At 40.1% G+C, this 27,540-nt stretch overlaps 1 protein-coding gene across 3 annotated transcripts; it reads left to right on the forward strand.

Moving 5' to 3' along the window:
* Positions 1–2,002: 2,002 nt before the first annotated feature.
* LOC119733246 lies at positions 2,003–26,212 on the forward strand. 3 transcript variants are annotated; one of them, XM_038206829.1, is made up of 10 exons: positions 2,003–2,070; positions 12,667–12,732; positions 13,997–14,608; positions 16,781–16,816; positions 17,744–17,934; positions 18,326–18,518; positions 19,160–19,279; positions 20,985–21,113; positions 23,027–23,149; positions 25,223–26,212. In XM_038206829.1, exons 3-10 carry the CDS (start codon positions 14,062–14,064, stop codon positions 26,071–26,073), a joined length of 2,190 nt encoding a protein of 729 aa, XP_038062757.1. In that variant the 5' UTR covers positions 2,003–2,070; positions 12,667–12,732; positions 13,997–14,061; the 3' UTR covers positions 26,074–26,212. The 3 variants fall into 3 exon arrangements, with proteins under 3 accessions (XP_038062757.1, XP_038062759.1, XP_038062758.1); XM_038206830.1 differs by lacking the exon at positions 2,003–2,070 and adding an exon at positions 2,869–2,930; XM_038206831.1 differs by lacking the exon at positions 23,027–23,149.
* The last annotated feature ends 1,328 nt before the right edge of the window (positions 26,213–27,540 follow it).

Genomic DNA, 27,540 nt, shown 5'->3' on the forward strand with positions numbered 1-27,540 from the left:
TCTTTTCCTGAAAAGTAATATCCAAAGCTTCAACATGTTAGGTTTTGAGTATTCTTCTGTGGAACAGTGATAATATTACAAGTAATGAAAACAAACAAAATAAAATACAAATGTTCATATATGCCTTTAAGCCATGGTTTGCAAATTACATAATTGTGATTTATCTTGTGATTATTAATGTGCAAGTCTGTAAGATAAGATCATCACTCGGACATAAACTCCAAGTCAAGATAATCTGCTGACTTCTGGATAGTTTTGTTTCTGTGTCACGTTTGCTGAAATTGAGCAAAATAAAACCTTCATCCTTTATACATGTATATAACATTGTCATAGTTCCTGACGCTTCTGCAACCAGTGACTGTGCTCCCGTTACACAAAAACACTGGTTATTGAAATGTCCTCAGTTACTGTGCTTCTGTTTTTCCCAAACGTTATTTCGTTATTATCAAAAAGACATTGAAAGTTGACCTGGATCTTTTTACGAAAATGTATTGTCATAAAAATGAAGCACAAAGGAGAACTGACTGCATTTTAATAACTTGAAAGTTGAACAAAGAAATTGACTGGAGCTGGTTTGACCCTGTGACCTCCGGATTCCTGTTCCGGCTATAGTCAATTTCTTTGTTTCACTTTAAAATAATGATAAACAACTGAAAATATAAACTAAATGACATTTCCACTATTTGGCGGAAGTAGGTGGATTTGTCTTTGATATGGTTAACTGTGAGTAGAGATTTTGTTGAAAATTTGTATGTTTTTTGTATTATTTGTTATTGTTGCAGAAACATTTCTGATCTCTTTTCTTCTTTTTTTCCCCAGAAATTTGGGGAAAAGTTTAAGACGTCGGGGATTATTATTTGACATTGTGTACTTTGTAAGATTATTATGTATTTTGTAAAATCATAATTATTATATATTATGGTGTAATAAATCATTGCCTGCAATGACTTGAGTCAATCAAGGAGAAATCTTTGAGGTTATATGATTGTTGTGTTATGCCTCCATTCCTCCGTCAGTGATGGACCAATCTCCCGCCTCTGAATTCTACAGCTGGGTCACCACCTGGGTTTTGTAATCAGGCATGCAGGCTTCATAATGAGGATATCCAAAGCAATTCCTTAGAAAATACATTGTATATCAACCCAATCACAAATTTACTTCATGCAATTAAGAAATAAGATAACACAGCTCAATCGCTGATGGATCCAGAAGCATTTATTGTTAGGGGAAAGGGGTTCATAACCGACAGGCCAGTTGTTGTCAATTCCTTATGTGGAGGGGCGGGGCTAGATCGTATTTTATGGGAGGGGCGCAGTGTTTCATTTCTTTCTTTGTATACTTCGATTAGGCTGATCCATATTAAATAAACAACAGTCTGATTTTTGAATCTGCTTTGTATCTCTCATTGCAAATAAGTTATGAATTTTTTTTCACATGTGTACCGGTATATGGCCCTTATTGCATGCCGTGGTCATAGAATAGGGCTAGTGCAAACTGTATGGCAATACAGTATTTCTATAGCGAGTTACAGCAAGTGACATTTCTGCCGGGTATTTTGCTGTGACAGGCAGACCTAAGTACACACCCAGTTGTTTACTTCTATTCACCAAAATTGAACTCGACATACTGACTGTATTCTCAACTGCCTAACTTTGCCTTCTACATGTACAATGGCGATGCTGAAATGCAGGTATACCCGGATGTACACGTCAGCTGAGTCACGTGTGTCAATGAGAGAGCCCTTTTAGAATCCGGTTTGGAAGCTTGAGAGTGCACATGTACTTCTTCAAGCTTTGTTGATGCTGATTGTGTTTATTAACGCTAAATGGCAAGACCGGGGGTACAACCAATTTCTTTGTTTGCTAATTGTTTCACCAATGTCAGATAACTATGGCGACAGGCGTCCAACATGACCTGATGAAGCAGGCACAGTGCTTTTGGTCAATGCTGGATGAGCTTGCAGAGACCGATGAAGATGCATACAGGAAGTTCATGGCCACAAACCTCCAAAGAGGACAGCAAGAATTGACACCGGCCAAGCCATGGATGTGTGTCAAGACCCGTATCAAGGTAGGTTCACTTAGGCCCCAAATATGTGTGTGTTTACGCTAACATCCTAACAATTATCCAGGTTGGTAGGTAGGAAAATTACTTTGTTTTTAACTTTCCTTACAATGATGTACCGGATCACTTGAGCAACTGCCCTCGTGAAGTAAAGACCCGCTGCTATACTACCCTTGTGCGCCCTATTGCTGAGTATGCCAGTTGCGTATGGGACCCCTCCACAAAAGGAACATTACCAAAATTGAATCTGTCCAGCGTAGTGCTGCCCGGTACATCATGAATAACTACTCAAGAGACAGCAGTGTCAACACCATGCTGAGTAAACTGGGTTGGGAGTCTCTACAACACCGAAGAACCATCTCCAAAGTTACAATGGTGTACCGGATCACCAACAAACTCATCGACATCCCAGACAACCACCTTATCCCGGTCAACTCATCTACCAGAGGCAACAGCCAGAAATACCTCATCCCACCCACCCGTACAACCTAACTGAAGGGCTCCTTCTTCCCAGACACCATCCACCTGTGGAACTCACTGCCCCAGCAAGTTGTTGAGTCACCAACCCTGGATGTCTTCAAGACCAGAGTGAACGGTGTCACCCTCAGATAACCGATCTGTCCCAAAATAGCTGTTTTTTTTCCACTTGCACATATTTGTCTTTTTATGCCTCGAGTTATGTCTGCACCTGCTTGTTTGCACTTCAACCAATGTGCGAGTATACTCCAGCGGAGGTTTCTGCACAGTATAGGAAGATGATGATGATGATGATGATGATGATGATGATGATGATGATGAACCTCCAAAGAGGACAGCAAGAATTGACACCGGCCAAGCCATGGATGTGTGTCAAGACCCGTATCAAGGTAGGTTCACTTAGGCCCCAAATATGTGTGTGTTTACGCAAACATCCTAACAATTATCCAGGTTGGTAGGTAGGAAAATTACTTCTTCTTTTTTTAACTTTCCTTAGGTGTATTTGTCAGTCTGTCGTACTTTTACTTGACAATTACATTTTTATCGGTATCCCACATTACAAGAAAAGAACATGGCAAATTTGAAAACCCTGCATTGTTTAGGGTGGATTCTCTCACAGAAGATCCCTTACTATGAAATGACTTAACTACAAAAAGAGGTCAACAAATTAACATTCTGTTATTTTGCTAATAAGTTTTTAAGCTCTGGCAGGAGCTTCTACATGTCACTTGGTGGTTGGTCAGTCTGTCTGTCTGTCTTTCGGTCGGTTGGTCTGTCCCCGAAAATTGAGCAAAATTATTTGACCAAAACAAATTGACTAATTGACCAAATGCCATGCCGTGGTCATAAAATGCACTCTTGCCAAAAGTTTTCGGAACACCAGTTTTGTTTCAATTGATGCGCATGCATGTTAATTTTGCATTAGGCCTATATCTGTCCCCGAAAATTGATCAAAACAAGCCCCCTAAGTTTCCCATAAAAAAAAATAACTACCAAACTGAAATTACAAAAGGCAAATAGAATACTTAACGAAAATTGTTTGTAACAATTTGGAAAGATGTGTATAAAAAAAGTTTGTAAATGGAGGCAAAGTATGTGCAGTAATGTTATAGTCACGTGGTATTTTGTGTAGCGGTTGGACAGTGTCCAGAAGGAGGAAATGTCAAAATTGACCAAATGTGTGGTCACATTTGTTGCCAGAGTTTGCACTCGCACTTGTTATTGGTAACGCAGCAGGGGTGGATCCAGGAATTATTGCATAATGCTGAACTGTTCGGTTTACGTGTTCTGATTCTCCAGGACTGTATGATAATCTTGATTGTTTCCTCTGAAAGTCCTTTCTCAATGAGAGAATTCCTGACAAGTGTGCCGCACACAGCACTAGGTTGGTTGCTAGTGGATGTTGACGCTGTGGGTCGTGAGGTAGAGACGCAGAAGTGTCTTGGTCTTGGTCAGTCCAACTGGCTCTGTTGTCAATAGACGTAGTAGCCGTGGAAACCAATGCTGTGTTTTCCAGAAGGAGAGGATGAGCACTCCTGTCCATTTCTATCTTCTGTAAGACTCTGTCCATTAGAGAAAAGGGCGGAAAACAATAAATTAGTTCATTTTCCCATGGCACTGAAAAGGCATCGCAAGTTCCTGCCTGTGGATCTGGCAGCTAACAAATGAAAGATTTGATTTGTTCTAGAAGCAAACAGATAGGTCTATGTTCTGCACACCACAGCCATAAATTATTCTCTCAGTCAATTCTCATATTCTCTTCTAAAGTAGTTCTCTTGTTTGGGTAAATCAGTTTCCAACTGACATAGTGTCCTCTTACACATGTAACAGTCAACTCTGTCGCTCATTGTCCCCAGTGTACATGTACACCATTACAATCAAATACCCGTCGCTCAGTCTTGACAAGTTTAAAACTGAGTTGAAACTTTTTGTAAGTCAAAATTGATAACTTCAAATAGATTGAAAATTCTTGATCAGTATTTTTTTTATATAAAAAGGGGAAAGAAAACTGCAGTTAGTGTGTGAACTTTGAAGACATTGGGGGAAAATGTTTTTTTTTACAATATAAAAGGGCATTTATTTGAGGGTTAAAAAAAAGTGGAATTAAATGGTACTGAGTTGTATGCGATTGTAATTTAACAAAGTGCAGCATGTACATGTAGATAGAATGCATGAACCTATCTAAGGTATTTTAGCACAGAGTAAACATGCACAAAGATGAACAGATGCAGACTGTACATGTATATGTGTAACTTATGCAGCCAAACTCAAGTGTCAAGTAAATATGTATGCAGATGAACAGATGTAGACTCCATGTGAATATGTAACTTATAAATACATGTATGCAGCAAAACAAAAATCCAAAGTTCTAAATATAAACCATGTCACGCGACTGGATGATGATGCTGTGTTTGTCCAGCGCCATCTTTACCAGATCCACCTCATTAAACGCTGTTCATGCTCTTTACGTCAAAGTGGAAACATTTGTCAAGTGATTTTTGCGGGAATATAGAAGAGATAAGAAAAAATTGTCAGTTTCTTTGAATAAGCTAGGTTAAAGGCTAGCTTACAAACGTAGGAATCACACTTTGCTTTTTGTGAAGTGTACAATGTTTGTGCACTTATTAATGTTCCAACAAAACCTGTGCTAAAATACAACTAAAATACAGTTTGTTCATTTCAATATTGTCTTATAGCTTGTAATATTTTACTGAGCACTGCAATATGAACACGGGCCGAAACTTGCCTTGAGTTGCATCTGTTAAAGCGGCTACATACGTGTACCAAGCAGCAGTGTTGGAGTACGTGTACTCATACTCGTACTCGAGTACAACTCGACTCGAGTACAACTTGAGTACAACTCGAGTACACTCAAGTACTCAACCATCAATACTCGAAAATTATTTGGACTCGGCCTGTACTCGATTCTTTATACTAAAATTTTGGCACAGACTCGTTGGTTTAGACTCGGTACTCGACCCTGTACTCAGGAGTACAAATTTTCTTTTTTCTTTTTTTACATTTCTTTTTTTATCGATTCTATTACAACCCGGAACTCAAGTTTTTTAATTAGTAACGCAGGTTACAAGAAAAGGACGTTGCAAATTTAAATACCCTGCATTGGAAAGTTTCCTCCAACTCTGCACTGATGAACAAATCTTTTTAGTTGCCTTACATGAGGGTGTTTAGTCCAAGGTGGTGGGGAGGGAGGCGTGAAAGGGTCTGTGAGCCGAGTGGATAGGATGGTCTTTGTGCCTCTTCCACTCTTCACAAAGGGGTGTGCAAAATCGTGACAAAAGGAATCCCTTTTAAAAATTGAAATCCTATAAACACTTCTTAATTTTTTACAAACGTTATTTAAGCTTTTGTTCTATCCCCAATGTGTACATCAGTCCAGTTTCGAAAGAAAAATGTAAAAAAAAGCATCTGTATTTGCTTTGTTCTATCATGCAGTGAATCCTGCATGCTACTAAGTACATTGAATGCACCGTGTCGTGGCCTCTTCAATGACACCCTGTAATCCACGCACATAAATGATATATTTTGTGAAAACACTTTTTGTAACATTTCGTTTTATATTCTTTTAAAAGTATCTTCAAAAGGTCTCATCTTTACTCCGTTGTCTTTTAAAGAAATCCGTCAGTTCAACATGAGTTTTTTTTTTTTTTTTGGCCAAATTTGTAAACATGATGAAAGGCAAAACGATATTTCCCGTAGTTAAAAGTTAATGCCTACATGTACATGTACATACCGGTATGTACAGGATGAGTCCAAAAAGCGGAACCCAAACCCCCAAAAATATGTTTCATATGTAAAAAACAATATGTAGCATCAAAAATAATAATGACTGGAAAGCCAATTTCATAAGCTACTTTTACACATGTAGATGAAAAAAATTACTGAAATTGCTCAATCCCTTCAGAGAATATCACCATTTAAACACAATGACCCTAAAATGTGTTTAGGCTGAGTGCACAATTTTGTGCATGGAAAATTTGAAGTGTTTTGTTTCTTTACTTTCGTCTGGCTGGTTCAAAGTGCGATATGTAGGGATGTGTTTGTTATGTGTGTTTGTTTTGGGTTTCATATTTAATATATATGGGCTGATATCAGTATAAACATGTACATGTACAATGTAGATTACAGACTACAGACAGCGGCGGCCTATAAAGAGATGCAGGGTTGAACTTGATTCAGTGTAACTAATTCTTGCTAAAACAATGTCTGAATATTTTTGTTATTTAGACCGAATCGAGTTCAACTTGTCGCTCAACTTGTCGGAGGGAGGGAGGGCTTATCTCTAAACCAAAACATTGTATTTCCTATTTATTATCTGATGATATATTACCTAGGTTACATTTTAATTGTTGTTCTAACTGATTTGTTTTTTCCTATTCGGCGTTGGAACTTTGTCAAGCTAAATTTTCGGTGAATGCTCTATGTTCCGACACCCCTACGTGTTTGTTCTGATACCCCTATGTTTCGACAACGTGCACATAAGATTATGTTACTCCCGGTTAGGGATAGGGTCAGGGTTAGGAATTGGAATATGTGCAGTCGGAACACAGGTGTGTCGTAACATAGGTGTGTTGTAACATAGGTGTGTCGGAACATAGGTGTGTCGGAACATAGGTATGTCGGAACATAGGTGTGTCGGTACATAGGTGTGTCGGAACATAGGTGTGTCGGAACATAGGTGTGTCGGAACATAGGTGTGTCGTAACATAGGTGTGTCGTAACATAGGTGTGTCGTAACATAGGTGTGTCGTAACATAGGTGTGTCGGAACATAGGTGTGTCGGAACATAGGTGTGTCGTAACATAGGTGTGTCGTAACATAGGTGTGTCGGAACATAGGTGTGTCGGAACATAGGTGTGTCGGAACATAGGTGTGTCGGAACATAGGTGTGTCGGAACATAGGTGTGTCGGAACATAGGTGTGTCGGAACATAGGTGTGTCGTAACATACAAATGTAGGTATGTCGGAACATACATGTACCGGTAGGTGTGTCGGATCATAGGTGTGTCGGAACATAGGTGTGTCGGAACATAGGTGTTCGGAACATAGGTGTGTAACCAATGGATTAGAAGTTAAACTTGTACTTTGTTGATAGGTACAAATGTACATGTACTATATATATATATCCCTGATGATGTAGGAATCTGGTGGTGGCGTGATGTATCATTGCAGAATAGGAACCTTTGACCCTGTCAATCAAGCCTTTCATGTATACACCATCAACTTGAACCTAAAACAAACCCTAGTCACGTAATTGTTGAACGATGCAACATCCAGGGAGTGAGTGAATGCTCAGTCCAATTGGAGACCTGGGCCCCTTGGTATCACACAACTGGCTGATGAATGCGCCGTCTAATCAGAGACCTGGGCCCCTGGGTATCAGGCAACTGGCTGATGAATGCGCCGTCCAATTGGAGACCTGGGCCCCTGGGTATCACACAACTGGCTGAGGGAATGCGCCGTCCAATCAGAGACCTGGGCCCCTGGGTATCACGCAACTGGCTGAGGGAATGCGCCGTCCAATCAGAGACCTGGGCCCCTGGGTATCACACAACTGGCTGGTGATAACCATCTTTATTTAACGATGACCTAAACAATTCCGTGAGTTTCATTGGTGGATATCAAGTGGGTGCGGCACAAAGAGATCACGTGCACATTCAGTATGCACATTTTGATACCCAAAGCCGTCATATATAAGATTTTTCACGCAAGGGTTTCATCAGATTGACGACGTGGCATTCAGCCTTTGCATGCCTTCATTTATGAAGTCTGCTCGCTAACATTGAGTTGTCCTATAACATTGATTTGTACTGAGAGTTTTTGCATACGTGAGAGTGTATAGCCCTCCATTTTGCTCAAGAACATGAAGAAGGTAAGAGTTGTAAATTGCTTTAATTATGCAAGTACATGAATGTCTATCAATACCCTGATTGCAAACTGAGAGGAAGACATTCCATATGGTACAAGTTCAAAATCATGTTGGCCCTAAGTGACAAACCACGGTTGAATTTCTGATCGAAGAAATGAAAATATCGTAGTTCATTAGTTACACAATTCTGAACAAGTTTGTATTTGAAACGTCTTCTTCACAGTGTGGCATCAGGGTGACAGTAGACGTTCACGTAGGCCCCCTACTCGTGTATTAAATAACCAGAGAGACTTTGGTGGTACCCTCTTGTTCCCCCTCAACAGCAAAGCAGGAATCTGTATGGGCAGCAAAAATATAACCCTATGCATTACTGCCGAGTATTCAATGGTTTGGTATCAAAGGCATAGGCCTAAGTAAACCTTGTGTGCATTATAGGGAATAAATAGGTGCTTGGCCGGTTTTAAACACTGTGTTTAAGACTGGTTTGGAGTATGGACAAAAATTGCAGTATACAATAATACATTGTTTGGATATTACTATTAAAGTCTTTTTTGTGGGGGGGGTTCGAGCAGGTTATTACACCATTGTTCAATGTGCCTGGTTTCGGGCGGAGTGTCATTTTCCCCATAAGAGATGTCTCTCTGTATGTAACAAACTATGCAGTATTGAAACGATAACCAACCCCTCCCCCCACCCCTCACAAAAAAAATCATGCTTTACAAAAAACAACCCGTTATTTCTAGGGTGGAGGCAACCAGCGAATCGTATGGGAAAAATTGTCAGAAATGAGTTGAAGCAATTTTCTGAGTGGGAAAAAATGTAGTAGCCCTCTTAAATCCTGCAATTGTTTGTTTTATGCCCCGCGGCGAAGCCGAAGGGGCATACTGTTTCCGCCTTGTCCTTCCGTGGGTGGGTGGGTGGGTGTGTGTGTGGGTGGGTGGGTGTGTGGGTGAGTTTGTGTTTACATACCCTATGTGGACTTGTGAACAAAAGAGGTCCACATAATGCAGGTTGTGTTAACGTTATGTGAACTAAGCCGTGTCCACATCAGGTTTTGCCCTTTCTGGAAAACATGTTTAGAGGCATTTTTGGGTTAGGTTCATCGGTAGCAGAATGAAGAGAAACACAATAGGGAATCATAGAAAAAAATTGGGTTAAAAGAGTTTTCACAGTTTAAGTAAAGTTAGTTTTTGTACCGAGTTTTCTTAACTACACGAAAACAAAGCAATGTCCACACAAGGTATGTAACGTAAGCCTGTGTGTGTGTGGGTGTGTGTGTCCGGACAAATCTTGTCAGCGCGATAACTTGAGAAATACTTAACATATGAACTTCAAATTTGGTTTGTAAATTGTCCTTGGTAATCCTAAGAAGCCTTTTGCATTTGGGGCCGAAAGGTCAAGGGTCAAGGTCACAGTGGCTGAAACAATAGAAATTTTGTCAGCGCGATAACTTGAGATATACTTTACATATGAACTTCAAATTTGGTTTGTGGATTGTCCTTGGCAATCCTAAGAAGCCTTTTGCATTTGGGGCCAAAAGGACAAGGGTCAAGGTCACAGTGGCAAAAACAAAAGAAATTTTGTCAGCGTGATAACTTGAGATATACTTTACATATGAACTTCAAATTTGGTTTGTGGATTGTCCTTGACAATCCTAAGGAGCCTATTGCATTGGGGGTCGAAAGGTCAAGGGTCAAGGTCGCAGTGGGTTAAACAATAGAAATCTTGTATTTATTCTGAGATCATAGGGATTAGGGATTAATTCATATAAATTATTATAAATATATAAATTCATATATTAATTCATATTTGGTTTGTGGATTGTCCTTGGCAATCCTAAGGAGCCTATTGCATTGGGGGTCGAAAGGTAAAGGGTCAAGGTCGCAGTGGGTTAAACAATAGAAATCTTGTATTTATTCTGAGATCATAGGGATTAGGGATTAATTCATATAAAACCTACAGAAGACACTAATGCTGTCAATGAACGTTCCATTTGACCAAGGTACATGTAAGGTTGATGTTAGAGTGGTGTTATATCATGGAAACAGTCACGGTTGCGGGGCATTTGTGTTTGTAAACACACCTGACTTGTTTTTTGAATTATTTTGCTAACATCCATACTTTAAACTTCAATCTTTTTTTGAAATACAATTACAGTTCTTCTTTAAAAAAGCAAATGAATTTGGTGTCACTTTATCGAGATCTCTTTTGCAGGTTTCAATTTATATTGACAGACTAGTTCATTTCCGCAATAAAGTAATCGATGCTCCTACAATGTAGCTTACCAAAGTTTGGGGAAAAGAAACATACATAAAGGACTAACTATAGTTTAACACAACATCGACTTCTTTGAGTGGAATTGTGTGATTTCGTCCGACTCCATGTTGCAATTTAACTTTTAAAAATAGTAAAATTTTGTAAAAAATGGGTTTTGTTTTAACACCACACAAATTGCCCCCTATTCTGACTACCTAATTTTCCTGGTTCTCAAATATGTTTGATTTACTGGCTAGTTGTTAAGCTCAGAGAGACAATTTAAATCTGGCAAAAATAAACTTCAAGAAAGATCAACCAATGGTAATTGTTTTAAGTTAAGGAGAATACACGAGAAAGTGTGGATTCGTAATTTAAGAATTCATGAGGCGCGAAGCGCCGAGTGAGTTCGTAAATTAAGAGCATATTCTTCGACTTAAACCATTGCGTGAACAGAAGTATTGGAAAGAATGTTTCAACCTGATGCCACTTTTTTCTTTTCACTCATTCGTTACAAAAATGATGATAAGACATAAATCTGGGACTGAGAAATTTTTCCGATTTTGTTAGGAAATACTTGAAATGACTTTCCTTAGACTTTGTACACAAGCACAAAAGTGGCATAAGGTTGCAACATTTTTTCCTGGCGTATTTAGCATGTGTATCACCACACCCGTACAACCAAGTCATTTTGTGTGTATAGGCTCCTTACGTCAGAATGGATGGTTCACACGACAATTTCTTTCTGAATAAACGTCCTATTCATGCTCATTATGGAGAACAATTGTCCGACATGTGCACAGTGCGTTTGACCTATTTGTTTCGATTTTGTTCAAAGATAAAATCTTGAAGTACTTTGTTTATTTCTGTAGTGTATTTATTCTGGGCGTCTTTCGATTTTGAAAAAAAAAACCTGACACATTACACACAAAATTAAATATAATGACACTCTACAAAGAATATGAAAGAAAAACACCCCAGCTCTGTCCAAAAAAAATATTTTCATACAAATTCCAAAAATTAATGCAACCCCCCCCCCTTCCCCCTGCTGTGACACCCAAAAAAATTATGACGGTATAATGTCCGCCTGTTCAAAATACGGTAGACCATTCTGTAATGTAGTGTTAATAATCATCGAATTTGAACAGCGCCCCCTATTGAAATATGGTACCAAGCCCCCCCCCCTCCCAGTTTTTTTTTATGGAGGCCAAGTGTCCGGAGAAAAAAAAACCTGTGTACATTTTCAGATTTTTTTGCTGATGACCCCCCCCCCCCCCGCGAAAATTCCTCGTTTCTGCCCCTGTTACTGTATGTGAAGAGTGTCAAAGGGGTGGTTTGAAGTGTTCTGTTTGTTTACTTTTTGTCTGGCTGGTTCAAATTAAGTATCATTATCAGTTCAAATAGTTGACAGAATACAGGCCACCTACAACGGCAGCGAGACAGAGGTTGATAATTTTACAGACGGTTCAAATGTCATCGCTGATGAGTAGTGTTTGCTTTCATTGCATCAGTGATGTGAATCTCATCGCTACACTTAGTGCAGGCACTCATTGATGGTATGACAATATTGGATATTTTCAAATCACTACGTGCATGTGACGGTATTTGTGTCCTCAAAAGATAGAAGATAGAAGTCAAAAGATAGAAGTGGGGTAGGGGTGGGGTTGAATCTTTCGATGCTCGGGGTTGGGGAGGTGGGTGTGGCTGTCCAAAGTTCATACATGTATTGGCACGATGAGGGTCCCTTCCAGACAGGTTCTTATGATAAATGTACCATCAGCAAATAATGAGTATGGACATTGAGACTCTGATACGGAGCATGGGGGTAAATGAGGAGAGGGAAAACATGGGCGGGGCATGCCCCTCCTCCACCCACGGCTGTTTTGGATGTTTTTATGCACTAGAATGAAGGTTGCCAAAATGGTGTTTAAGTTCCTTCCCACACAAAGTTAACTGTTAGGCCCTATGTCTTTATATCCAAACAGTAATGGACGTGTGAACTCCTTCACTGCCACAATCATCTACAGAGTAACGCCCTCCATGGGTTAAAGGTGAGTGAACTAATTGACCTACATGTATTAGACATAATGAAGTCACGCTTTGTTTACATGTGTGCTTTCCTCTGGGAGCTTGATGGCTTTGTGCCCACCTGGTCTTATAGGAAAGCATACATGTAAACAAAGCATGATGTCAATAGGTCTATTAATGACTGCAATATTTCCCTTTCTGCTGATAAGGAGTGTTCACCTTTTTTAAACCATTGTGACTGAATGATGTCATTCATAAAATAAACCGGGTTTCCAATTTAAAGTTTAAAGCTCCAACATGCTCAAATAAAAAACTACTTTGGACTTTTATTGTCAAGGTGGCAGGAAGTTTTGCTGGTCACGTAGCAAGAATTGTTTTTGGGGGTGGGGTGCTATATCACTGAAGGGCCAGCTTAGTGTATTGCTTTTAGCTGACTAACCAACTATCCAAACAACTGACAGACTGACCGACTGACCAACTGACAGGACCAACCGATCAAGCGATGACCGACCAACCGACAGGGCGACCAACTGATCCACCGATTGACCGACCAACTGTCTGATGGAGCTACCAACCGATCGACTGACCAGACTGACTGACCAACTGATGGAGCTACCAACCGATCGACCTACTGACTGACTGACCAACTGATGGAGCTACCAACCGATCAACTGACTTTAAGTCAGTCGATCGGTTGGTCGCTCCGTACTGACTGACTGACCGACCGACTGGTAAAATCACTGGCCGACTGACTGACCAACCGACTGAGTCACCAACTGATCGATTGGCCGACCAACCAACCTCCCAACTGACAGAGCAACCAACCCACCGACCAACCGACCAACAGAGCGACCCGACCAACCTACCAACCAATCGACCGCTTGACCGACCGACCAACAGAGCGACCAACTGATCGATGGACTGACTGACCAACCAATCGACCACCCAACTGACCAACCGACAGATAGAGCAACGAACTGATCGACTGAACGACAGATTGACTGACCAACCAACAGACCGACCAACCGACTGACTGACATATAAAGCAGGCATGCAACAATTCCTCAGATCCGCTAATTTTCTTGTGTTTTGCTTCTCGTGAATACCATTACAAATTGCAAAACACTGTACCAAGTCTTGTTGGGTTTGGAAATCCCTGTTTTTTTTTAATTCCCAGTTGCATGCCTGATATAATGACCAACCGGTCGACCAACGGACTGATGGACTAATTGACTGACCAACAGCATCCATTTTGTGATTTTACCCGATTGTACTTTGCACACACAGGATTATACCAGGTTGGACTACCGAAGCTGTCTGCAAGTAAACTGTGCCCACATCACCAGCGCTAAATGGCAGAACCACCGGATGAGGGAGCCCAAAGACAAAATGAGACACAAACGCTACGGACACAAACTAACCCTGGTCCAAGCACAGCACAAGACATTCAGACAACTCCGACCCAACAAGTACCAGCTGGTAACGAACAACCTTTCCAGCAGGAACCAACGCAACAACCACCACCACATCTACAGCCAAGACCGGGTGAGACACAAACTAACCCTGGTCCAAGCACAGCACCAACCAGTCAGGAAGCTCCGACCCAACAACTACCGGCTGATGGAGTGAGGGATGCTCAACAAACAACTCAGTCCGGCAGCATACATCCTTTCCAGCAGGAACCAACGCAACAACCACCACCGCATCTACAGCCAAGACCGGGTGAGACACAAACTAACCCTGGTCCAAGCACAGCACCAACCAGTCAGGAAGCTCCGACCCAACAACTACCGGCTGATGGAGTGAGGGATGCTCAACAAACAACTCAGTCTGGCAGCATACAGCCTTCCCAGCAGGAACCAACGCAACAACCACCGTCTCAACTACAGCCAAGACCGGGTGAGACACAAACATTTGTCTGTAAACCCTGCATGTTATGACTCCCCTGGCCCTGATATCGGTTCCCTGACAGCATCCTTCCCCTCCATCCTTTGCATTGACGCTATTAGGCACAATATATAGCATAGTCAGAGACCCTGAAACAAGGGGGACCGCACTGGTGACCTGCCCCCTCACCCCATGGTGAATTACTCGGAGCATCCGTACTACACAATACCACAACCAATTAGTAACTAATTAAAACACCGATAAGGTCACACTATTCCAATCCTTCTAGCAGTTAACGCTTAAATCCTTGCCACCTAAAAGAAACAAAGATTCACCCCATTGAAGTTTGGACCGATATTCAACTTCTGGTGCGATTCTGCACATTTAAAATTGGCACTGAAACCGAGGGCCTCAGTACTGAGAGAAATAAAAAAGAAAAGGTCCTCAGACCTGGAAATGCAAACGAGGATCACTCAGAGAGGATACAGCTTTTTGTTTCAAATTTTCAAATGAATCACGAATTACTCGGAGCAATCGTACTACACAATACCACAACCGATAGTGACTAATTACAATTCTTCTAACAGTTAACGCTTAAATCCTTGCCACCTAAAAGAAATAAAGATTCACTCTGTTGAAGTTAGGACTGATGTTCAACTTTCGGTGCGGCTCAGCAAATTTCAAATTGGTGCTGAAACCAAGAGCCTCAGTACTTAGAGAAATAAAAAAGAAAAGGTCCTCGGACCTGGAAAATGCAAACGGGCATTGCTCAGAGAGGATACAGCTGTTTGTTACAAATTTTCAAATGAATCACGAATTACTCGGAGCATCCGTACTACACAATACCACAACCAATAGTGACTCATTACAATTCTTCTAACAGTTAACGCTTAAATCCTTGCCACCTAAAAGAAATAAAGATTCACTCTGTTGAAGTTTGGACTGATGTTCAACTTTCGGTGCGGCTCAGCAAATTTCAAATTGGTGCTGAAACCAAGAGCCTCAGTACTTAGAGAAATAAAAAAGAAAAGGTCCTCGGACCTGGAAAATGCAAACGGGCATTGCTCAGAGAGGATACAGCTGTTTGTTACAAATTTTCAAATGAATCACGAATTACTCGGAGCATCCGTACTACACAATACCACAACCAATAGTGACTCATTACAATTCTTCTAACAGTTAACGCTTAAATCCTTGCCACCTAAAAGAAATAAAGATTCACTCTGTTGAAGTTTGGACTGATGTTCAACTTTCGGTGCGGCTCAGCAAATTTCAAATTGGCACTGAAACCAAGAGCCTCAGTACTGAGAGAAATAAAAAAGAAAAGGTCCTCGGACCTGGAAAATTGAATCACGAAGGGAAACTGACTCTATGCATTATAATCAGGTTATTATTACATGTATTATTATTACCTTGGATTGGACATTTGGGAGACATCCCCATAGACTTGTGCACAACATTTTTTAAACTTAAATGTGCCCTAACCCAATATATTCCCTTGTCCTTTTTCCACGAATTTCGGTATGTTTACTAATTAGACCACGAGCAACAAAAATAACCGCATTGCTACAGTAAAATTTTGCCTCTAAAGGGGGCTGTGACTTTAGGGAGACATGAAAATGTCTCCATAATGACCGATGTCTCCCATCATTCGAAGAAATTACAATAACACGTCTCCTTAATGGTACATTTAGTGGAATTAACTTTAGGTTTCTCTCTTGTCCCCAAAATTAGTTATGATTATTTCAATCATATTATATATTTCATTGAACTCTGTGTTGTGTATCAATTATTTCTCTTTAGAAAAATAAATGGCAAAAAGGAACACTTAAATCGAAAATGAAAACACATTTTATTTATCCATTCTGGACAATGGCAGCACCTTACGCTGAGAGGTGTCCAGTAAAATACATGTACGACCCACGTGTGCGGCACACACACGGTCAAAACTATTATGAGACAGCAGCTATCAAACATTTCCTGACCTTGTTAAATTACCATTTTTTATGCTGGTGAAAGCAGGGATATAAAAGAAATCACTCTAGAAAGTAAAACTGAAGTAAATGAATTATTGTGTCCTGTGTCCTTTTTCAATTTGTCAGTAGGCCTACCTCTTTTCACAGTGCAGTGGTATTTACACTGTAAAGGCAAATGCATAAAACATTTCATACAATTTTATTTCAGAAAGAAAATTGGATGTTGAGCCTCCCCACGCTTCAGGTGAGTGACACAGCCTTTTTTCAGACAGTGGATTTGTCATAGTTTCCAGATAGTAACGGTCCTGTCTCGATTGGAGGCATTCATTCCAGCTTGCAGTAGTAAAAAAGTATTTAAAGCTGGCAGTGGTTGGGTTGGAGACCAACCTGTTTTCATTTTTTTTCCATTTTAGAAGGGACATATTCACCAGCAGTTGAAGACATTCCTGCTACCCATCGCCTGATGAGTCAGCATATTTCTAATTTTGATCGAGACAGAGCAATCAATCACAATCAGAATGAGATTTTAATTTTATTATTTTGTTCGGTGCTTTCTGCCCAGCAACGTTGACGAAAAAGTCGTATCTGGGTTTTTTATCTTTGAATTTTTTGAATTTGCACTAAATTTAGTCGGGCACCATTTGCACACGGTGTTGTATTTTTGTTATTGTGCGTCTGGAAGCCAGAGTGAGGGAGCGATGGTCGTGTATCTGTAAATGCATTTTAATTAGCGCAATATGTAAGGGAGCAGACTAATGACCAGCCTGGCAGCTCATGCACGATGTCGATGTCGCTGTATGGTTTGACATTACCGTTTTCCCAGATGTTTGTCTGGACTATCTAAATTTCCGGAAGAATGTTGGTGTCGGTCGAGATTGTAAGTGGGTCAGACTTCTCAAGCCTTATGGCCTTACTGAGTCACCTCAAGCTCCACTCTGAAAGATATTTTTGAGGGTTTTAAGGGGATCGAAGTGTCATCTGCAACATATCAGCCGATATTTGAAGAAAAAAAAGTGGGGCCAAAAAAAGAAAAACCTGCGTCGCCGGACAACTTTTGGGGCAAGCTCCATACCAGAAACCGCAGACTTTGTTTTGGTCTTAGGGTTAACGGGGGATTATACAGTAGAAAACTCTGTCCTTTTATGTTACGTGTGATCATTTTTATTTTCAGATAATGTCATGAGAGCCCTGGAAGCAGATGCCAAGGAGCGCGCAACGAAGCGTAAAGCAGAGGCGACGGTTCTGAAAGATCAAGGGAACCAAGCGTTCAACAAGGGTGATTACACACGAGCCGTTAAACTCTACACGCAGGGCCTGGAACATCTAAAAGACTTTGTGGTGCTGTACACCAACAGGGCACAGGTAAACCAGTCAAGTCAAGTCTCTTATGAGCTAGTCCGAGTAACTAGGACTCCACAGAGACATGGTCGGGCGATAATGTTAAAAAAGCGATCTGTTGAGTCCTAGTTACTCGGATTAGTTATGAGCCAAGATCCAAGTGGAGGTGAAGGCTTGTGAGAGAGATACGCAATGTTTTAATTTATTTCCTGAAAAGTTTTCATGTAAAGAAGGGAGAAAAAAAAGGAAAACATATCATTTTGGGAGGGGGGCCAACTCATCTTTACATGTATGTTTGCCATCCCAGGCAACACACCTGTTATCCTGTTTAGACATACAACGCTTCGTTGTTCACTATATATGCGGCAAATTCGAATCCCCTCTTTTCACTTATATCCCCCCCCCCCCTCCTCAGGCTTACAACAAATTGGAAAAGTTTACAGAGGCACTGGAGGACTGCCGGACTGCCTTGCAGTTGGAACCAAACAACGTCAAGGCATTGCTGCACCTTGGCAAGGCCCAGCAGGGACTGAAGGATTATGAGGCGGCTGTTAGGACTTACAAAGAAATCCTCAAGATTGACGAGAAGTACGAGAAAATGGTCGCAGGTGGGTCAGCAGTCTTCAGGCCAAATGCACAAACATGTGATGCAATCATGCTAAAGAGTCATTTGTTGGCCCTTATCGAATTTTGTGGGTTTTTTTACATATTTGAATAGAGCTGTATTTCAGTTTATATTTGGTGAAAACCCCACATGAATACAACCTTCTGTTTAGAAGTTATGGGACTTAGAACACAGGCAAAACAGAGAATCAAACAGAGAAATCAACGATTCAAAATAGTAGTGTTTATTACACAACAATAAACATGCTTTATTTCAGGTTATTGACATTAACTCTTTAGCAAAAATGTCACATTTAAATACTTTATCGTGATATTTTCTCGGGGAAAAAAAGTTGACATTGAAAGAGGACGTGTAGCTTTCCAATTTTACAAAAAAGTCAATTTTGAAATTTTCACCCTGACTGAACTATTTTGGGCTGTATCTTAAAATCATAATTGCCAACAAGTGACTCATTTAGTTTGATCGCATCACACATGTGAATGTGAACGCGAATCTGAAGCTAATTTAAAGTCATTCAGGACACGTATTTAAATGAGTTGAAATGTTTGTAGATCCACAGTGCATTTATTTGCTGATTATTTTTGTGGATTTTTTCATTTTCCAATAATCTCACCCCTGCACTAGGCTACATTGCAGCGGTGAATCTAGCCGAGCCCACAGCCAAGTCGGATATGGAGGCTAAGAGGCTGTTTAGTGAGGGTGACGTCAAAGCAACGGGCGTTCATGAGATCAGACTCAGTGAGGGTAAGCAAAAACTCTGCCATAATTTAAGAAAAATACAAATGTAGGTATGTAAATTGAATGTTTCTTATCCCAAAAATGTTTGTTTTACAGCATTTCATATAATCTTGAATTTTGGTTTCACTATAGACCCTTTGTTGGTTGTGCCATGACAGTGGGCAGCAGTCGATTTCATAAAAAAAAAGTGCGCAGCTTGTGCCATGAGTAAGACTTACGCAACAAATTTGTTGCCCAGCTGGGCAATAAACTTACGATCGATTTCACAAAGCTTGGCGCAGCTGCACAATGCTTTAAATAATTTAAGCATCTTTGACGAGGATAAAAGCCACATTTACGATGGTTGTTTGTGTGTGAATTTTTTTGTTCGCCAAACAGTCGTTGGATCACCTCAGCCCGCCATTTTGAAAATTATTTTGTCCGTCTTGTATCAACCTTGATAAGTTTTGCAATAACAAGCTCTGTGACAGTCCTGGTAAAATATGTCATTTTCAGTCGCTACGCCACAAATTAGGCCACCTAAAATGATGGTGCAAATTACATCGTAATTTATTGCGCAACTTGTGGATTTGCGCACTATGTGACTTTAGTGAATTGTGTCATAATTGAAATGTTGCGCAACTTACACAATAAATTTTGGCTCAAGCAGAGTTGCGCCAATAAATAACATTTTGTGAAATCGGCTGCTGGTCTGTCTTTTCTGCATTATTTTGTATATGGTGTAAGTCAAGGACACACGCAACATTATCAATGAATCGAGGACAGAAACCGAATCGAGGACTCCTCGGTTGGAAAATGTGTACAACCAATAAGAGCTGTTGCAAAAAAGTTAAGGTACAAACAACATGAACAAAGGAAAAGGGAAGAGGAACAAAAGAAAATCCTCAATTTACACCATAAACAATACTCCTGTTAACTCTTTAGGCCATCAGCATGGGTGTTTGGTCGTATCAAATCAGGGCATAAATGATTATAGTGGGCATGCGCAAGGCATACCCCTAGAGTGGTAACAAGCATTTTGATGGACAATTTGAGAAAAAGGGTGATAACTCCTTAAAAGCTGCCACCGCTGCAATGCTATCACATATTTATCACATCTGGAGGTGTATACCTTGCCAAAAATTGCTATGACGATTATTCCCCTCATTTGATACCGGTTGCCAAAATTTTGGACCGAGGCTGATGGCCTACTTGTTAAGCACGATAGCTTGAGAAATACTTTACTTAGGAACTTGACATTTCGTTTGTGGATTGTTCTGGATAGTCTTTACAGGCCTATTAATTTTGGGGCCAACAGGTCAAAGGTCAAGGTCACTATTGCTAAAACAAAAGAAATCTTGTCAACGAGTAAACTTGAGAAATACTTTACTTAAAGAACTTGAAATTTGGTTAGTGGGTTGTTCTTGGTAGTCTTAAGAAGCCTATTGCTTTTGGGACCGACAGGTCAAAGGTAAAGGTCACTATTGCTAAAACAATAGAAATCTTGTCAACGCGATAACTTGAGAGTAATTACGTAGGAGCTTTAAATTTGGTTTGTGGGTTGTCTGTTGTTCTTGATAGTCTTAAGAGGCCTGTTGCTTTTGGGGCCGACAGCTAGGTCAAGGTCTAATTGCTAATTGCTAATTGCTGTATTGTCAGCATGAATGCTTGAGAAGTACTTTACTTAGGAACTTCAAATTTGGTTTGTGGGTTGCTCTTACCGTAACCACAGTAACAGACAGTCAGGAAGCTCTGACCCAACAACTACCAGATGATCAACAAACGACTCAGTCTGGCAGTGGACAGCCTTCCCAGCAGGAACCAACGCAACAACCTCCACCGCAACTACAGCCAAGACCAAGTGAGACACAAACTTTTGTCTGTAAACCCTGCATGTTATAACTCCCCTGGCCCTGATATCGGTTCCCTGTCAGCATCCTTCCCCTCCATCCTTTGCATTGACGCTATTAGGCACAATATATAGCATTGCAGTGTCCCTGAAACAAGGGGGACCACACTGCCGACCAGCCCCCTGTCAGCCCAGAGAGGGGGCTCTCGGGATCGAATGGGACATTTGACTTTTCATTGAGATCTGTGAAGTTCCAATGTGCATGGATGCCTAATTACTCCCCTGTTTTACTGGTAGTTTGATTAAATTACACAAATTTTAAACTTGAACTCAACGTACATATACATGTTCAAGCGGTTTGTTCTTATTGATACACTGACAATTTAAACTTGAAACAAAACTTTAGAAAGAATCCTTGCAACAGTTTACAAACTAAGTCTATACAGTTATTCCTTTTCAAAAGTAAATTGCAAGAAAATAATTATGCAGACAAAAATCCATGGTTATCAAGTGAAGAACAGAAGAAACTTAAAAGGCTTGTAAAAGCAACAGTGTATTTTAAACAACAGAGCATCTAGAATCCAAAAACTTCCCGGTGCCCTTAAGCCTGCCCTGGACACCATGCCGTCGGCCCCGGACCCCACGCCGTAAGACATTTGCCCTTCGCGCTCGCATTAGTCCTCGGGCAGAAGCCCCTATTTGCATCCTTTCAAAAGTTTACAAACTATAAGCCTATCCAATTCCTTTTCATAAATAAAATGCACGAAAATAAATATGCAGACGAAAATACATGGTTGTCAAGTGAAGAACAGAAGAAACTTAAAAGGGTTGTAAATACAAGAGTATTAAAATTAAAAATCAAAAACCACATGTGTTACTGCAAACCGAAATGAAAATGAAAAAAAATCCTTAGTAACTTAAAACAGTTTACTCTTAACCCAGGGCTATAGGGGAAAGGGGGCCAGGAATCGCCTCAGATTTGCAACACAGAGCATCTCGATTCAAAAATTTCCCGGGGCCCTTTATTAGTGGGCCCCTGACCCCACGCTCTCATTAGTCCTCAGAGCAAATGCCCCAACGCATTGTTGCAACAGTTTACAAACTAAGTCAATACAATTCTTTTTCCAAAATACAATGCAAGAAATATGAATACGAAAATACATGGTTGACTATTTTGAAGTACACAGTAACTTAAATGTTTAAAAGCAGGAGTATATTTAAAAAGAATCCTTATAATCGTTAAAGCTTTTGCTCAAACAATTCAGGGGTAAAGGGGCCAGGAATGGCCTCAGATTGCACCACAGAGCATCCAGAATCCAAACCTTTCAGGGGCTCCGTGCTCGTGTTAGTTCTCTGAGCAAATTCTCCAAAGTTGTGCCCCCCCATTTAAAAAAAAATCCTGGATCCGAGCCTGACGTCTGTGAGGGGCAATAAGACAATATTGATTTACATTACCCCAACGCAAATTCCATCTTATGAATATTATTTAAAAAACCTAAATATGGTGTTATTCACATACATGTTCCTGTTATTCACATAAATGTATGAGTGAAAGTTGGAAAAAATCATTCGGGTGGGACTGGAACCCACGACCTCCTGCTTTCTTGTGCAGATGTCTTACCACTCGACCACCGAGCTAACGGCATAGTTTATGCGGTACCCGCTGCTATGTACATCAGATTCGAACCAGCCAACCGATCCCGTAAGCTCGATGGTCGAGTGGTAAGACATCTGCACTAGAAAGCAGGAGGTTGTGGGTTCAAGTCCCACCCGAGTGATTTTTTCCAACTTTCACTCGGGAGGCAACACACTGAGTATACAGTGTTTAAATGTCAGTGAAGGGCAAAACCTAATTTGATTTATATCATCCTGACGCCAACATTCCATCTTATAATAGATATTGTAATTCTTGCTTCTGATTGTAGATAACCCACAAATAAGTGGAGCCAGCATAGGAAGCATTGGTACAATCAGGGGTAGCCAGATCCCTGTCATTGTTGGTTCAAGTGCAGTTCATATCACTTACAACAAGCCGTCGGAGGAACGCGGTAAATATAATCTTGCTTGATGCAATGAAGTAGTTTGATATCTTAAATCAAGTGTTAATGTATTGGGGGGGGGGCAGGGGAGGGTGGTTTACGGTTTTAGAATATGTGTTGAACATAGTTCAATGACTGTTGTAGTTCCCCAGATATATAGGACTTAAAAAAAATTCAGATGACAATCGGGGCCCATGATGACGTCACTTTGGTATTAACAGTATCTACCTACCCACCAAGTTTCAGTGATTTTGCCCTATCAAATACGCCTTGCTTCTGACCTGCAGGAGTCAAGCATGGGAAGTGTCTCAGGAAACTGTCTCCAAAAACGTGCAGACTTTGCAAGTGCATTGTATACAAATGTATACAATGTAAGCGACTTCCGACTGACGAGTGTGGTCGAGAAAATGCTTTGTAATTCAGCACATGTGGGTCAAAATGAAACATGCAAAAAAATATCAAAGGAAATCCCCAGATCCCCACATTAACATGAATAACTTTCTGTTCAATGTTCACAATTCCTTTGTTATAAACCAGCAAAGTTTGAAAGGAGATTGGAAAAAAAATAATGGTTTTAAAAATAATTTCCACTAATATGTTCAAAGACAAATGTGTGTTAACTCATTTCATACGCAACTGACTTAGCCTACGTTTTACTGTAGAATCAAGTCTTTAATAAACAAATTTAGCTCTGGTTGTGTTTGGTATTGTTCAGCTTGCATTGCCCTCTTTTTGGGGATGGGGGTGTATAAAGGAAGGTCCTATGCATCCTTAAATATGCCCAGGAATTTACAGACACTGAGTGGTTCCACACCCTGAAGATAAAAATTTACATGAAAATATACGAGATTTGAAAGTGACCTTGAAACACCGCAAGGTACAGTATTATCAAAGGTTTGCTTTCTGCTGTGTGATGTACCGCCAGCAACAGTTCTGAATTTTATCGTCCCGTTTGTGGCTTGATCAAAATTTCTGAGTGGACTTCATCATAGAGTGAATAGAGAATGGCTATTGAGCGCAACGTAAACCTTGTGCAATTGTGTTTATTAATACACTGATACAGTGAAATTTTGATAAGTCAGAGGGAACAGTTTCTAAATTTGACTTAGCAGAGTTTTGAGTTGAGCAGGGTTGTATAACGTTGTTTATACTACTGAAGGCAATGGATTCTTTGTTTGACTTAACAGTTGTTATGAGTTATCAGAGTTTGACTGATCTAAGTTTCACTGTGGGATCTCGGGGACGCCAAATTAAAGGGCCTATGAAATGTAATTTTGGTTTAATGCAATCCTTGAAAATTGCACCTTTGTGTACCATTGAAGCTCATTTTCTTTTTTGGCTATTTTTAGGGGTATTTTGGTGTTTTTTTATGCTAATGCAAATGTCCATATTCATGAGCAAAATTGTGCTATCATTCCGGTCAGAAACCTCAATGTTACAATTATTTCAGCACGACAAATTTCTAGAATTTTTGATATTTTGCGGTCGTAAATATTCTTTGGCTATTCATGCTGTGTCAGTACATGGGAATGCCAATGAGCAACCTTTCTCAGAAATGTTTTCAATGACCACATAATGGGTGCTTAATAAACAGAAAACCCCTAAACAGAGTCTTCCTGGAATGACATCACAGCAACAGTGCCCTCAGTTGTCCGGAAAAGCATGGACAATTTTAACTGTTTGAAGAAGTGCACTTTTAATCAAGTTCACCAAAACAGGGATGTCAAGTAGTTTTCATACATTAAAGGGAGTAGAAAGTTGCACAAATTGTGTTCTTAAGAAAATTCATTGCATCTGGACCCTTTGTTTAAACATGAAATTTGGATAGGTAATTTTAATCCCAGGCAAAGTTTCCCAGTGTACATTTTACTGCATGTAATTGGACACTTCAACCAGTCGAATACGTTACGGAATATGTGTAAAAAAAAAAAAAAACGTGTTTGCAGAGGCAAAATAATTTGTTTAAAATGGACAAGCAGATTGTTCAGTTTTGATGAATTGCATCTTGAAAGAATTGTTTTATGAATCATGTTCATGTATACTCAAATTGTTTACTCATAATGATTTCATGATTTCTTTTAGAAAATGCCGCTTTTCCGTTTAAGTCTGACGCAGAGACGTTGGCTACCAAACTTGGCAGAGGCAGACCAACTGAGGTAAACTGCCAGAGTAACGACCTGAAAACACTGAGCGACTACTTACAGAATGTCACTCCGCCACTTGAAGGTACATATTTTAACATGAATGTAGAAAAGCAGGAGCTTACCCTTCTCAGGGGAATTCTCCTGAGTGACAGCATGAAGTCAGCTAGGCTGATACATGTTAACTACCACTTGTCTGAGCGGGAGGAGGAGGAGCTTAGCCTCCTTGAGGAAACACTTTGTTTGATAGATGAACCGCGCTGTGGTCTAGCATTCTTTACGCTTTTCATTAATGAAAACTCATGGTTTGACACGGGGCGTATATCGCACAGCATTTTCCGCATTCATGAACAAATAGACTGGCTTGGTTTGGCTATGTACAGACGATCACTGGATGAGGTTGTTGATCTGTTGAAGGCACTGGAAGGATGCAGGTTGAGTAGCCTCGCATTGTGTGACATCAACCTGCATTCACGGGTGCGACATGTTAGCCACATCCCGTCATACCTTCCAATGTTGGAGCTCATTGCATGCAGGTTGGTAGATGATGACATGAAGGACCTGATCAGCATCCTTCCGGATGGGCATTATTTTTTTTCGCTTGCCCTTGATTACAATTCATTCAGTTTGGATGCAGTGAGGGCTCTCACCCATCATCTCCAAGGTCTCCCTGAGTTGGGTGTGTTGAGCCTGTGTTACATCGACTGCGATCCTAGGCTCGTCAAACAAGTTGTCGGGCGAAACCTCCCTTATCTGAAGGAAAAAAGAGATGGATATTTCAAAGCCTATTAATCTCCCACCAAGTCATAACTCTCACCCTGTTCCCTATGAATGCACCACACTCACAAGCCGCATTCATCGAATCAAGTAGCATGCATCATGGGTCATGTTATGTGAAGTCAATGCTCTGTGAACCCCCCCCCCCCCCACACACACACACACACACACACACAAAAGAATAGATAAAAATAAATAAAAACATCAACAATCAATAACAACAGAAATTTTACTTCAGAGTATAATTAGGGCCTTGATAATAAACAAAAAAGTCAACAAAAAGGTTTCAATACAAATAGATGTATTCAGAATTCTTACATTATGGATACAAATATACCAAGCATAGATCCTCATTCTACTGAACCCCCATACCCCCAAAATTCAATCCATCAATTAACCAATCAATAAAAGAGGTCAATCAACAATTCCTGTACAAAATGATTCATTGAAATCTTCAAACATAATAGCACTGTAATATGCATTCTGGGTGTCACTTGAAAGTGATATTAAATTGACCTTGTATCTTGGGTGACCTCTGAGTACTATTATAAATCTACAATCTAATCGTCAATTAAACAGGAGAATCCACCTCTCCTTTCCATTTCTTTTGAGAAAATATCTTGTATCGCATCATCTTAGGTAAAAATTGTGTGAGATAACTTCAACTTTTGTGATAAAGGCCTCCTCCTACCCTGTTATCCGATCAATGTAGTAATATGGCATTCAAACAAACTAATGTGACCACGCGCAAATGGCTGAACGACACCCTTCCATAGACCAGTGCTGTGCAAAACTTAGTATACAGAATAATACCCCAAACCTCGGGTACTTTTGAATTGTTTTGCGTTTGCCTTATGTACAAAATAGGAAAATTCTTGCAACTTCACGCCTTTCAAACAGACATTTTTTTTGAGTGTTTGTGCTTCATTCTTTATCAAATCGTTAGGTAAATTAATGTTAGTTATGCATAAAATGGCAAAAATTATGATTCCAGTTTGCTAACTTTTGTATAGATCTTTAACCTTGACTGTTTATGTAATATACCTTTAAAGTGGTGCAGTTGTGTAAGGACAGTATGACGTGGATTGTGTTTACTATTCAACTATAGGCCTATGTCCATATTGAGAGTTACTAAACCAGTGTTCATACTGTCAAACAATTCATGTATAATATATACATGTAGAATGTTGCATTGCAAAATAATGCATTTTTGTCAGAGGACAGTCATGTTTGCTCATTCAGGACCAATCATTGCAATTGTTGTATGTGCGAAAATGTTTCTGTGTTTCTGATTATGTTGAATAGGTACAAGTGGACAATTTGCTTGTTTTTATCATTGCAAGCCTCTTCAAAGTATTGATTGACACAAGATTTGTTTGTTCCAAGTATGATCAATATTATGTACAAAAACTGATATTTTTGTTTCTAACAGTTTTGATATTTTGCAGTTGCCCGGACGATAGCAGTCGTTTATAACATGCC

The sequence above is a fragment of the Patiria miniata genome, unplaced genomic scaffold, assembly GCF_015706575.1.
Source record: "Patiria miniata isolate m_02_andy unplaced genomic scaffold, ASM1570657v1 HiC_scaffold_25, whole genome shotgun sequence".
NCBI classification, from domain to species: domain Eukaryota; kingdom Metazoa; phylum Echinodermata; class Asteroidea; order Valvatida; family Asterinidae; genus Patiria; species Patiria miniata.